General features: G+C 36.3%; 1 protein-coding gene and 2 pseudogenes across 4 annotated transcripts in view; 1 reads left to right on the top strand and 2 right to left on the bottom strand.

Annotated features, from left to right (window-relative positions):
- CFAP44 (cilia and flagella associated protein 44) overlaps positions 1-13,468 on the bottom strand; it is a 154,661-nt gene that overhangs the window by 69,795 nt on the left and 71,398 nt on the right. For all 4 annotated transcript variants that reach the window (XM_058437495.1, XM_058437496.1, XM_032150163.2 and 1 more), the window contains 4 exons: positions 10,287-10,557; positions 7,730-7,785; positions 7,398-7,560; positions 2,997-3,127 (listed from right to left, as the gene is read on the bottom strand). In XM_058437495.1, the coding sequence (XP_058293478.1) occupies positions 2,997-3,127; positions 7,398-7,560; positions 7,730-7,785; positions 10,287-10,557 (621 nt within the window). The remainder of the gene's footprint in view (positions 1-2,996; positions 3,128-7,397; positions 7,561-7,729; positions 7,786-10,286; positions 10,558-13,468) is intronic.
- On the top strand, positions 3,462-6,385 carry LOC116466497 (geranylgeranyl transferase type-2 subunit beta-like; annotated as a pseudogene).
- On the bottom strand, positions 6,682-7,015 carry LOC116466944 (PHD finger-like domain-containing protein 5A; annotated as a pseudogene).

Genomic DNA, 13,468 nt, shown 5'->3' with positions numbered 1-13,468 from the left:
TAAAGTATTAAAAAAAAAAGTTACAAAAAAATTTAAGTATACAGAAATATCTAGCACCTGCAATGTAAAATTTGCAATCAAATTTACTAGGCAGACAGGCAAAAAGCATAAAAATGTAACCCAAAAAAGCATTTAAAAAAAGCATAAAAATGTAACCCAAAATGAAGAGAAATATATCAGTCAATAGAAACATGCACAGAAATGATGCAGATAATATAACTAGCAGACAAAGACATTAAAGCAATTATTATAATATATTCTTCATTTATACATAATTATGTAGAATTATATATTATATAAAATGTATATAATTATTATAATATATTCTACATTTTCAAGAAGGTAGAGGAAAGCATAAGTTAAAGTGAGGAAAATCCTTAGCTACCACACTAGGAAGTCAACAAAAATGACTAATAATAAATAAATATAAATACATTATTTAGATATATGGTTGTAATCACTATAAAAATATTAAAACTGATTCTTTTTAAGATATATCATGTTTATGTAAGATAATATTTATTATTTAAATATTATTTAAATGTGTATTATTCCTAAATAGGAATTTATTTCTTAATGTCTATTATTTCTATAGATTCCATGTAATTCCAATACAAATTTTAGCAGGCTTTTTGTAAAAATTGACAAGTTGATTCTATGCAAAGAACCTAACCAATCTTGGAGATGAAGAACAAAGCTGCAGGATTTACAATATTAGATGTCAAGATTTAATTAAGACAGAGTGATACTGGCACCTGGATAGACAGATAGGCCAATGAGATAGAATAAAGTGTTCAGAAACAGACCCACACATGTACAGTTACCTGACTTAGGACAAAAGCATCACTATAATGTAGTAAGAAACGGATGGTCTTTTCAACAAACAATACTAGGTTAATTGGATATCAGTATAAAAACAAATGACATGATCTCACACCACCCATAAAAATTATTCAAGATGGAAAAACAATAGAGCTTCTAGAAGAAAACAATTATTTTATGAATTGGGAGTAGGCAAAAGTTCTTTAAGTATAACACAAAAGCATTAATCTTTAAAAAAAGACTAATAGGTTGAACTGCATTAAAAGAAAAAACTTCTATTCAACAAACAACTCTTTTAAGAGACTAAAGCCACATACTACAGCAAGGTATTTTATATGTGCAAACACACACACATACACACACATATACACATACATACATGTCATATACATAGTCACTCATATGATACATGTATATAAATAACCAAAGCTCATATCCAGAAGATATACATAATTCCTGCAACCCAGTTTTAAAAATGGACAAAAGACTGGAACAAACACCTAACAATAGAAAATATATGAATGATTGGTAAATATATTAAAAGGGACTTAAAATCATTACTCATCAGGGAGATGCCAATTTAAACCATACTGAGATGCTACTACAGAATAGCTGGAATTTAAAGGGCTGACAATCCGAAGCACGAGTATTATGGATTTGTGTCCCCCCAAAAAGCTATGTTGAGGTCCTAACCCCCAGCACCTCAGAATGTGACCTTATTTGAAAATAGGGTCTTGATAGAGGCCATCAAGTTAAAATAAGATAATTACAGCAGGCCTTAATGAAACATGACTGGTGTTCTTATAAAAAGGGAAAATTTGGACACAGAGATGGACATACACAGGGAAACCTATATGAAGAGACACAGGGAGAACATTTGAGTGAAAGCAGAGGATTTGGAGTGATGGATTCATCAGCCAAGAAAACCAAAAGTTGCTGGCAAACCACTAGAAGCTTGGAGACAGGTATGGAACAGATTCTCCCCACCAAGTCTTCAGAAAGAACCCACTTGCCTGACACTTTGATTTTGGACTTCTAGCCTCCAGAACAGCAAGACAGTAAATAACCAGTTTTAAGCCAATCAGTTTGTAGTACTTTTTTACAGGAGCCCTAAGACACTAACACAGTGGGGATCAATTGGGATTCTCATACATTGATGGTAAGTGTGTAAATTGAAGAGTGTAAATTTTCAAACCGTTTTGAAAAACTGACAAGATCTAACAAAACTAAACATACATATAAACTATGGCGCAGCAGTTCCACAACTGAGTATATGACCAACAGAAATAAGCACTTATTACCATCAAAAAACATACACAATATTCATAGTGACATTATTTATGGTAGCCAAAAATAGAAACAACTCAAATATCTATTAACAGTAGAAGGGATAAACTGTGGTATAATCATTTTAAAGAAACATTAAAAAGCAACAGAAAAGAATGAACTACTGATACATGTAACAACATTGATAATCTTAGACATCATATGAGTTTTAAAAAAAGGCCAGATGCAAAAGAATCCATACTGTAACACTCTATTTATATGGAATTCACGAACAAAACTAATATAAGGCAATAAAGATTCAACTTTGGAGAGTATTAAGTGAGGGAGACATGGGGAAACTTTCTGGAGTGCTATAAATGTTCTCTATCTTAATCTGAGTAGTAGATATATTTATACATCCGTAAAAAACTTTCAAGATGTTAAGATTTATGTACTTTACTTATGTAAATTATATCTCAGTAAATGGCAAAAAAAAATTATTTCCCCTGGAAGTCAAATTGATGCATGAGAGGGATAAAACCAGAGCCACCTCTGGTTGTCTTTTGTTTAAAGTCCTTTGGTTCCATTTGATTTTTTATTTCTTAATACATACATGTTCATTAATTAATTTGATAGAAAATAAATAATTCATCAAAACAAAGTAAATACGTATTATATAATTTTTAAAATCTAAGTGTTAAACAAATTTCCCACATTTAAACTAGAAAGGAGTGCGCAGAAAGCTCAGGAAAATATCAGTAGCAGTGACAAGAGGATTCCTTGAGATTTCAAGTCAGTGGGTACTTCCAGAGCCCTCTTATCTGGCCACTTCACTGACAATACTATAAACTATGTTATTCAAACATGTGGTCTCAAACATCTTAGCTTGTAGGGAATATGGATCCTACCGATTCTTTAGCTTCATTAGGCCGAGTTCATGTTTCTCTTTTTCCCAAGCTAATTCCTTTTCCACTTGTTGAATTTTGAAAGCTGTTTTTCTGTGCATCTCAGCACGGATTTGGGAATCTACATCAAAATCCTGCAGATAAGAAGATCTATTCATCAAAAAGGGTACTGTATCAACTCTGTTTCATAGATTTCAGTTTTGTCCCGTTTCATGCTGCATCATAACTCTTCCCCAAATATCATAAACTCTGTCCATTACAGAAGAAAAAAAGCATATTTTAACTTTACTTCCACAGTATAAGGAGAAATGTTCTTCGCAATTAACAATAATGCAAATAAAGCTACACAGTTTTTTTTCCCACAATAAAAATAATGAATGCTATCAATATTTGGAGAGTATACAGTTTTAAAGACGCCATCTCAAAGAAACTACTATTACATAAAAATTGGACAAGAGGTAGATGCTTATGGCAACTGATCATTATCCGAACATCTCCCCTGGTGTGACCCCACCCAGGAAAGATAGCAGTATCTGGTGTCTTCCTGACATCACCAAGTTTTTGTTGAATCTCCTTCACAAAGGGCTCCACTTTCTCCCATAAGGATACTTAGAGGTCTCATGTTTCTTAACTTCATCCCTGGAAAAATATCAGAGCCAATATTTGTGCTAAATTGTGAGTAGTAATTATTTTTTCCAGAGGTGTTTGTGTGTCATTTAAGTAATGATGTGTACAAAGTGCTTAGCCACAGCACTTGCCTCAGTTGTTTTTTATCTTAAATTTTATTACCCATGCTCTGGAAGTTTCAACATTTTTCTTAGAAAAATAGCATAAAGGTCTTTTAACTATTTTGACTTCGTTTTTTTAACCAACATGATTAAATCATGATTTCACCAAAGCATTTTTTATATGAAATTGGCAAAGTGCTTCTAGAATTACAGGACTGGGTAACCCATGAGCATATTATGAATTATGGGTTTTTACTTGATTAGATGGTTAACTAACTCCATTTCAGAAGGGGTACAAAATGAAAAAAAGCTAACCACTAGCAGGTACATGGGGCTTTGCAGTAACTCACAAAAGAAAAAAAGGTAGAATACAAAATTGGCTTAAACAATTTTGTGATTGCCCCAATAGCTACAACTATATTAAGTCATTTTAAAAAAAGTTTTGTAGATCAACCGGGTACTGTCTTTTCAACAGATCTGATAAATTATAGAAATAGAAGCACAGATAATCAAATTATACATGCATCTACCCATTGTATTTTGGCTAAGTACAATAAGAGTTGATAACCAGATTCAAACCTATACTTATGTCTTATCTTGTTACCAAAAAAAAAAAAAAAAAGTGTGGTAGGCAAATCTAATAGTAAACTTTGTATTACGTAAAGAGGTTCATCTGCTTCCAAACCAAGCAGTGTGTCAAGTTCTAGAGTAGTTTATTTGCTGCAAACATACTGACTGGCCAGATAAAAAGAAGCTTAAAGATGATTTTTGCTTTTCACTCTTAGACATGGGCATGTTATTATCAAGTGAGATACACCAGACACCTTATTATTGGAGAAACATGTAGATTGTATCACATCCTATGGCTCAAAGAAAGATGATTATGAATACTATATGTCTGAGTATTTGAGAATGAGTGGCGTCTATTGGGGTCTGACAGTATTGGATCTCATGGGACAACTTCACTGCATGAATAGTGAAGAAATTCTGACACTTATTAAGTCTTGCCAACATGAGTTTGGTGGAATAAGTGCTAATATCAGACATGATCCTCATGTTTTATACACTGTTAGTGCTGTCCAGATTCTTACTTTGTATGATAGGATTAATGTTATCGATGTAAAAAAGTTGTGGAATATGTTCCAAGTTTATGAAAAGAAGATGGTTCTCTTGCTGGAGACTTTTGGGGTCCCACTGAGCAGCTGCTCTAACTTGAGCTAACGGTCTGCTGGAAGTTCCAGCGTGCACTGTGGTAGTTTTATCAGCATACAGAATTAATGGACCAGAAGGGGCCAGCCTGAAAGATAAGGGATGAACGCAGTGCAGGGCAGAGAGACCAGCTGTTTCATGGGATGGGGAAAATCTACTTTTATAAAGTAGGGGGAAATTGATACAAGATTCTCTTTTTGTGCGGTGGAAACTGGCTCTCCTGGGGAAGCTTGATGCTATTAATGTAAAAAAAAAAAAAGGCAGTTGAATTTGTTTTATCTGTGTATGAATTTTGATGGTGGATTTGGTCACAGACCAGGTTCTGAATCCTATGCTGGGCAAATTTATTGTTGCACAGGATTCCTGGCTATTACCAAGTCAGTCACATCAAGTAAATTGTGATTTACCTGGTTAGTGGTTTTGTGAATGAGTTACCCTCGAGTGGATTTAATGGAAGGCCAGGGAACTTACCAGGTGTATGCTATTCATGGTGGGCGTTGGCTTTCCTAAAGATCACTGGAAGCCTTCATTGGATTGAGAGAAATAAACTGCGTATGTAATTTCATCTGTCAGTCCTATTTTGGCATGCCTGAAGAAGTGCTTCAGAGGGCGAATATTCAGCCTGAGCTAGTAAGCTAGATTCATTGAGGCAAAAGTTGCGTAGTATAGCATAATTTTGCCATCTCAACATGTCTGTATTTGAAATGCTTATGGAATCAAAAAATGACTACTGTTATTATTTTGTGTATTGTGTTAAAGTAATTTTATAATTTATAAAAAATTATATAATTATACATATTGTAGAATAAAGACCTGTATTTTTTGTTGTTGTTGTTGAGACAGAGTCTCGCTCTGTCTCCAGGCTGCAGTGCAGTGGTGTAATCTTGGCTCACTGCACACTCCGCCTCCCGGGTTTCATGCCATTCTCCTGCCTCAGCCTCCTGAGTAGCTGGGACTACAGGCGCCCACCACTACACCTGGCTAATTTTTTTGTATTTTTAGTAGAGACAGGGTTTCACCATGTTAGCCAGGATGCTCTCGATCTCCTGACCTCATGATCCGCCCGCCTTGGCCTCCCAAAGTGCTGGGATTACAGGCGTGAGCCACCATGCCCAGCCTAAAGGCCTGTATTTTATTTTCTGCTTTATACTTTGAAGACCTGCTATTCTGACCACAATTTTTTTTTTTACCAGAAAACAAACACCAATTTTATTAATATAATAGCCACAGAAAGGGTTTCTAATTTCTCAGAAGGCAGGGAACCAGCACAAGTGTTATAAGGTTAAATGCCTACATTTCTTGTTCCGATAGCTTCCCACCACACACCGAAGGTTCCTCAAGGACAACTGCCACCAGAGCTGCTGCAAGAATACGTTTTTCACTGGACATAGCTTCACAGTCAACTCCTCAAGCAGAAGACTAAAATATTATTTCTTTTTAGAAGATCTTGGTTGAGGGAGAACACATCAATATGGAGAACAGGGCTTTGCTTCTCAAATTCAAGAAAAACCATTAGCTAATCTATCAATTTTTCTCTGATACAGTGTACCAGAGTGCTCTGTGAAGAATCCTTTTCCATCCCTTCCATGTGTCTGGGTGAAGGGAGGGGAGGGGGTGGCAAGGTGACAGTACACTAGAAGGCACTCCTGGTGATGCTCTGGGCTCCACTCCCTTTCTGCTGGTAGTAGTAGGCATCTTTTCTGGCAGCTGCAGCAGCTTGATGTGGAGGGGAGGAAGGGGCCACCCACCAATCACCTCTTCTCGAAGCCGTATTTTTTGCATTCATAGAAAAGGTCTGACTTAGAGTTACCCAAACTGACAATCTTTGGGCAGCCATCCCTATCCTTCTCCTGGATGGTGCACTTCCTTACAATAACAGGCATCAGAAACCCCAGGGCCTCCACAGATCACACAGCACCCCTGGTAAGATCCATAGTTACGCTCATCACATATGTGCATCAGAGTGCAGGGACGCACATAGGAATCACAAATCACACACTTGACATCACATTTTTCACACAGTCTTCCGATAGCAATACCAGTCTGCTTGCAGCAAAAGATCAAATCGGGATGATGTTTAGCCATAGTTCCCAACAAAGACAGCCACCGGACACTTCAGGCCAATTTTTGTTTATACTTCAGTGTATCTGTTATTCATGTCTCCATAACAGAAAACTTAAAAGAACTCTTGGGTTCTACTTTATTTCTTCCCCATGTATTCCTTTCATGTGTTCTATAACAACAGTTGATGTAAAACAATTTGTGTCAACAAGAATCTTAACTGATTAAAATGGATAAACCCCACATACAAATTAAAAGATGCCCAAAATAAATGGCTATTGAAATTTTGAAAGAAACAAACAAAAAAGAAAGATGATGTTAAGTGTTTCTACTTGTTGGGAAAATAGTCATCTCTATCCAGAAATAGCATATGTTAAAATAAAAATCAAGTTTACATTAGGCTTACTGTTCGTTTAAACTGCATATGCTTTGGTAATTCTTCATTCATTTCTAATAGTTTACAAAATTCATTCCTCAAAGCTTTGATTTGCTCTCTCTTCCGTGCCTTTATTTCTTCCACTTCTTTCATTAACTTGTCATGTTCTCTTTTTCTCCTAGCATTCTCGATACTGAAAACAGAAATTTAAAACAATAACAGGTTGTGATACAGAAACAGCAGAGAAAGAGAAAATTAGTATTCAATAATTTGAAAATTCATTAAGCTTGGTCAACTTCTGCACTGTTGATTTGTTTTGCAAAATCTCAGGCCTAGTCAGTATTTATCAAAAATTCCCATACCTGTAGGCTTTGGGATCTTCAATGTCTTCTGGAATTGGCTCTGTTTCAATTCCAAACTATAAGAAGGGAAGTAAAAGGTTAGCCCTTTAAAATTGCATAGTATTTTCCTTAAAATATCCAGGAAGAAGTAAATTCAAAACTCAAACTGGTTCGGGTTTTTTTCTGCCAATTTTATAATAATTGTAGGTCTGAAAATCAGTTTCACAAAAATCCAAGAAAAAAATGCAGTTTACTAAACTTATTTGTTTCTGCTTTATTTGAAGGAGTACATAGGAAGAGTCTTAACCTAATCATATGTTTGCAAAATGTTAATATCCCCATAATTTCCCCTCAATATGTAAATTACTAATGTTCATATACTATCAACACAGAATTCACAAAAGTCTAGATCATTTATTTCAAAATGCTGTTTTTCAGTATATACCTTTATCACATGAATCATTTGTCCAAATACCTCAGTGTGTCCTAGAAATATTTCAATATATAAATTTTTACATTTTAAGTAAGCATTTTATATCACCTTCTCAAAGGAAGACATAAAATGCAAAATGCAAAGAACAATATAATCCCCCTCCTTGAAAGAGAAAGATATGAATTCAGAAATACAAGTCTCCCTTAAGAAAGGAAATCAGTTTAAATTTGGGGGAACTAAAGAGTAAATCACTTAAAAGTACTCTGTTTATTCAGGTACTGTGCTGTAAAATGTCTTAGTCTGTGATATTAAGGAAGGAGAATTATAACCCAGTGAACAAAATAGTCTTAGTTTGCTAACTAGTCTGTTCATAAATAAAACTAAACTTTATTCCCTATTCTCTTTCATAAAAGATAGGTCTCTGTTTTGCTGTCATTTGTTGTAAGTAAATAAAGATTCTGTTTTGATAAAGTTGTTTTATTAGTCTTTATATGTATGAAATGTAAATCTACATATTTTTATGGAAGTCAAGGTTTATGACTTTAATAAAAGCAAAGTCATAAAACATGATCAATATAAGAGACAGTAATGGCTAATAAATTGTACTGATTATTAATCACTTAGGACAAAAATTTATTGAATTTTATTTATTTTTTATTCTTTTATTGGCCAGAGCTAAGTACCTTGGTTTTCTAATATCAGTGTAACTTCTAGGATTTGATGCTGATACTGGGGCAATTGTCTCCTGGCCACAGTTGTTTCCAATAAGGTTGAGTTAAACAAAGTTCCAAAAATATGCCAATTAGTTCCAAAATATATGCCAATGGGTCTCAATCCTAGCTGCACAGTAGAATCACATGAAGGATAGTGTATACAGTACTGAAGACTGGGCCTCACCTTCAGAGATTCTAATTTAATTGTTCTTGGGTGGGCTCTGATATCTGTACTTCTAGGGCTCCCTAGCCGATTCTAAAGTACAGTAAGGTAAGAACCTCAGATCAGTGCTGAGCTTGGTTGTTTTCTGTTGTTTTCTTTTTTTTTTAAATCTTTCTCATTTTTCTTTCTTAAAAGCAATGTCTGCTTCAGTGATTTCAGAAATATTGATTGCAGCCATAAATTTAAATGTGGAATAAATATTTTTGTATCCAATATGGGTTTCTGTAGAGAGGGATATTGACTGCAGCCGTAAATAAAAGGACATGATTACTGAAATATGGAATAAATATTTTTCTATCCAATATGGGTTTCTATAGAGAGGGTTGGCACCAGGTAGAAAGGCATTTTCTTCTCGTTCGTATACTTTCGCTCCTGTAATTACTTTTTCTGAGCTGGACCCTCTCTAAACAGCAGCCCATACTCCAAATTTTGCTATTAGAAGAAATGAAAATTGACCTACTCATATCTTCCCTACATTCTTATGTGTACTTGAAGTAGGTTACTTGCTAAATGGGAAGCCAATATGTTCAAAGGAATTTTAGCTATAATTTTTCTAATACAACTCCTTTCTCCTTAGGAGAAATTCTAATGGTTATTAACTACTGACTTTTTCCAAATAAATTGCTTTGATAATATGAAATTCAAGTTCTGTGACAGGAAAAAAGGATATAATTTAGGGATCTGAACCCTCAAACTTCATCATAAAGCCAAAAATCTAGTTCTGCTTTTAAAAAAATACTTTATACTGAATCTTTGATCATGACCCGCATTGTCACATTCTAATACTAAAAACAACTATATTTTTGCAACCCCTATCAAAATCACACTTTATGGCATATGTCCTATATCAGCCCTTACAATGAGTGAATGAATAAATGAAAGGCAAAAGAAAATCTGAAAAAATTGGAACTTTGAAAAAAAAACTGATTAAGAAAGTTTTTTTAATATACAAATTTTTGACTATATAGAAAAACTGACACATTCTTTTTTAATCTGGGGAATTCCAATCTTTAATAACAAGGGGAATGTAATACCTTTAATATTTGATATAGAAGCACCAGAAACTCAAATTATAATAGTAGCAGGAAGATTAGACTATAAGGTGACTATGTCTGAATAACTTTTAATTTATAAAGAATATGAACAATTTTAATATCACTATTTTTAAATACAGTTTGTTACTAATTAACTGGCTAATTAATTACATACCCTGGGAGATGGAACTTTGGCCTTCATGTCTTTCCTTAGCATAAATTCAGAAAAGATGTTGAAAACAAAGATATTACCATCTGCTCCAGCAGTCACCAAGAAACGATCATCAAAGCTACTAGCAATACTTTTAATACATCCATAATTATTGTCGTGCATATTGAAGTGCCAGTAGTCCACCAAACTGGTCAATGAAGGATCATTCTGATTTAGGACATAGACTCGAATTGCTCCATTTTTCATTCCACAAAACATCATAACTTTGTTAATGCTATGAAACAAAAAATGTAAATTGTTCTTCCCATTAATCTGAAGATAATGCTTAATTTCAACTTAATTGACAAGTGGCTAAATTAATAACAAAGCTGTTATGGACTGAATTGTACACCCCCAAAATTCCTATATTGAAGCCCTAACCCCTAATACTTCAGAATGTAACTGCATTGCAATAGGGCCTTTAAAGAGGTAATTAAGTTAAAATGAGAACATTAGGGTAGGTTCTAATCCAGTCTGCCTGGTGTACTCATAAGAAGAAGATATTAAAGGGGGTCGCTTCCAAGATGGCCAAATAGGAACAGCTCCGGTCTGCAGCTCCCAGCAAGATCGACTCAGAAGACGGGTGAGTTCTGCATTTCCATCTGAGGTATCTGGTTCATCTCATTGGGACTGGTTGGACAGTGGGTGCAGCCCACAGAGGGCAAGCCAAAGCAAGGCAGGGTGTTGCCTCACCTGGGAAGCGCAAGGGGTCAGGAGATTTTCCTTTCCCAGCCAAGGAAAACTGTGACAGACTGTACCTGGAAAAGCGGTATACTTCTGCCCAAATACTGCACTTTTCAAAAGTCTTAGCAACCGGCAGACCAGGAGATTCCCTCCCATGCCTGGCTCAGTGGGTCCCATGTCCATGGAGCTTTGCTCACTGCTAGCACAGCAGTCTGAGATCAACCTGTGAGGCTGCAGCCTGGTGGGTGGAGGGGCATCTGCCATCACTGAGGCTTGACTAAGTAAACAAAGCAGTTGGGAAGCTCTAACTGGGCAGAGGCCACCACAGCTCAGCAAGGCCTACTGCCTCTATAGACTCCACCTCTGTGGGCAGGGCATAGCTGAACAAAAGGCAGCAGACAACTTCTGCAGACTTAAACGTTCCTGTGTGACAGCTCTGAAGAGAGCAGTGGTTCTCCTAGCACAGCGTTCAAGCTCTGAGAACAGACAGACTGCCTCCTCAAGTGGGTCCTTGACCCCCACGTAGCGTGAGAGATACCTCCTAGTAGGGGACGACAGACACCTCATACAGGCAGGTGCCCCTCTGGGATGAAGCTTCTAGAGGAAGGATCAGGCAGCAATATTTGCTCTTCTGCAATATTTGCCATTCTGCAGCCTCCATTGGTGATACCCAGGCAAACAGGGCCTGGAGTGGACCTCCAGCAAACTCCAACAGACCTGCAGCTGAGGGCCCTGACTGCTAGAATGAAAACTAACAAGCAGAAAGGAATAGCATCAACATCAACAAAAAGGACATCCACACCAAAACACCATCTGTAGGTCACCAACATCAAGGACCAAAGGTAGATAAAACCACAAAGATGGGGAGAAACCAGAGCAGAAAAGCTGAAAATTCCAAAAACCAGAGCACCTCTTCTCCTCCAAAGGATCACAGCTCCTCGCCAGCAATGGAACAAAGCTGGACAGAGAATGACTTTGATGAGTTGACAGAAGTAGGCTTCAGAAGGTTGGTAATAACAAACTTCTCCAAGCTAAAGGAGCATCTTCTAACCCATTGCAAAGAAGCTAAAAACCTTGAAAAAAAGGTTAGATGAACGGCTAACTGGAATAAAAAGTGTAGAGAAGACCTTAAATGACCTCCTGGAGCTGAAAACCACAGGACAAGAACTTCGTGACGCATGCACAAGTTTCAATAGCCAATTCGATCAAGTGGAAGAAAGGATATCAGTGATTGAAGATCAAATTAATGAAATAAAGTAAGAAGACAAGATTAGAGAAAAAAGAGTAAAAAGAAATGAACAAAGTCTCCATGAAATATGGGACTATGTGAAAAGACCAAATCTATGTTTGATTGGTGTACCTGAAAGTGATGGGGAAAATGGAACCAAGTTAGAAAACGCTCTTCAGGATATCATCCAGGAGAACTTCCCCAACCTAGCAAGGCAGGCCAACATTCAAATTCAGGAAATACAGAGAACACCACAAAGATTTGCCTTGAAAAGAGCAACCCCAAGACACATAATTGTCAGATTCACCAAGGTTGAAATAAAGGAAAAAATTTTAAGAGCAGCCAGAGAGAAAAGTTGGGTTACCCACAAAGGGAAGCCCATCAGACTAACAGCAGATCGCTCAGCAGAAACCCTACAAGCCAGAAGAGAGTGGGGGCCAATATTCAATATTCTTAAAGAAAAGAATTTTCAACACAGAATTTCATATCCAGCCAAACTAAGCTTCATCAGTGAAGGAGAAATAAAATACTTTACAGACAAGCAAATGCTGAGAGACTTTGTCACCACCAGGCCTGCCTTACAAGAGCTCCTGAAGGAAGCACTAAACATGGAAAGGAACAACTGGTACCAGCCACTGCAAAAACATGCCAAATTGTAAAGACCATCAAGGCTAGGAAGAAACTCCATCAATTAACAGGCAAAATAACCAGCTAACATCATAATGACAGGATCAAATTCACACATAACAATATTAACCTTAAATTTAAATGGGCTAAATGCTCCAATTAAAAGACACAGACTGGCAAATTGGATAAAGAGTCATGACCCATCAGTGTGCTGTATTCAGGAGACCCATCTCACATGCAGAGATACACATAGGCTCAAAATAAAGGGATTGCGGAAGATCTACAAAGCAAATGGAAAGCAAAAAAAGCAGAGGTTGCAATCCTAGCCTCTGATAAAACAGACTTTAACCCAACAAAGATCAAAAGAGACAAAGAAGGCCATTACATAATGGTAAAGGGATCAATTCAACAAGAAGAGCTAACTATCCTAAATATACATGCACCCAATACAGGAGCACCCAGATTAATAAAGCAAGTCCTTAGAAACCTACAAAGAGACTTAGACTCCCACACAATAATAATGGGAGACTTTAATACCCCACTGTCATTATTAGAAAGATCAACGAGACAGAAAGTTAACAGGGATATCCAGGATTTGAACTCACCT

Source organism: Hylobates moloch, unplaced genomic scaffold, assembly GCF_009828535.3.
Source record: "Hylobates moloch isolate HMO894 unplaced genomic scaffold, HMol_V3 SCAFFOLD_4, whole genome shotgun sequence".
NCBI classification, from domain to species: domain Eukaryota; kingdom Metazoa; phylum Chordata; class Mammalia; order Primates; family Hylobatidae; genus Hylobates; species Hylobates moloch.
The sequence above is the reverse complement of the archived record's forward strand: the minus strand, read 5'-3'. Positions and strand labels throughout refer to the sequence as shown.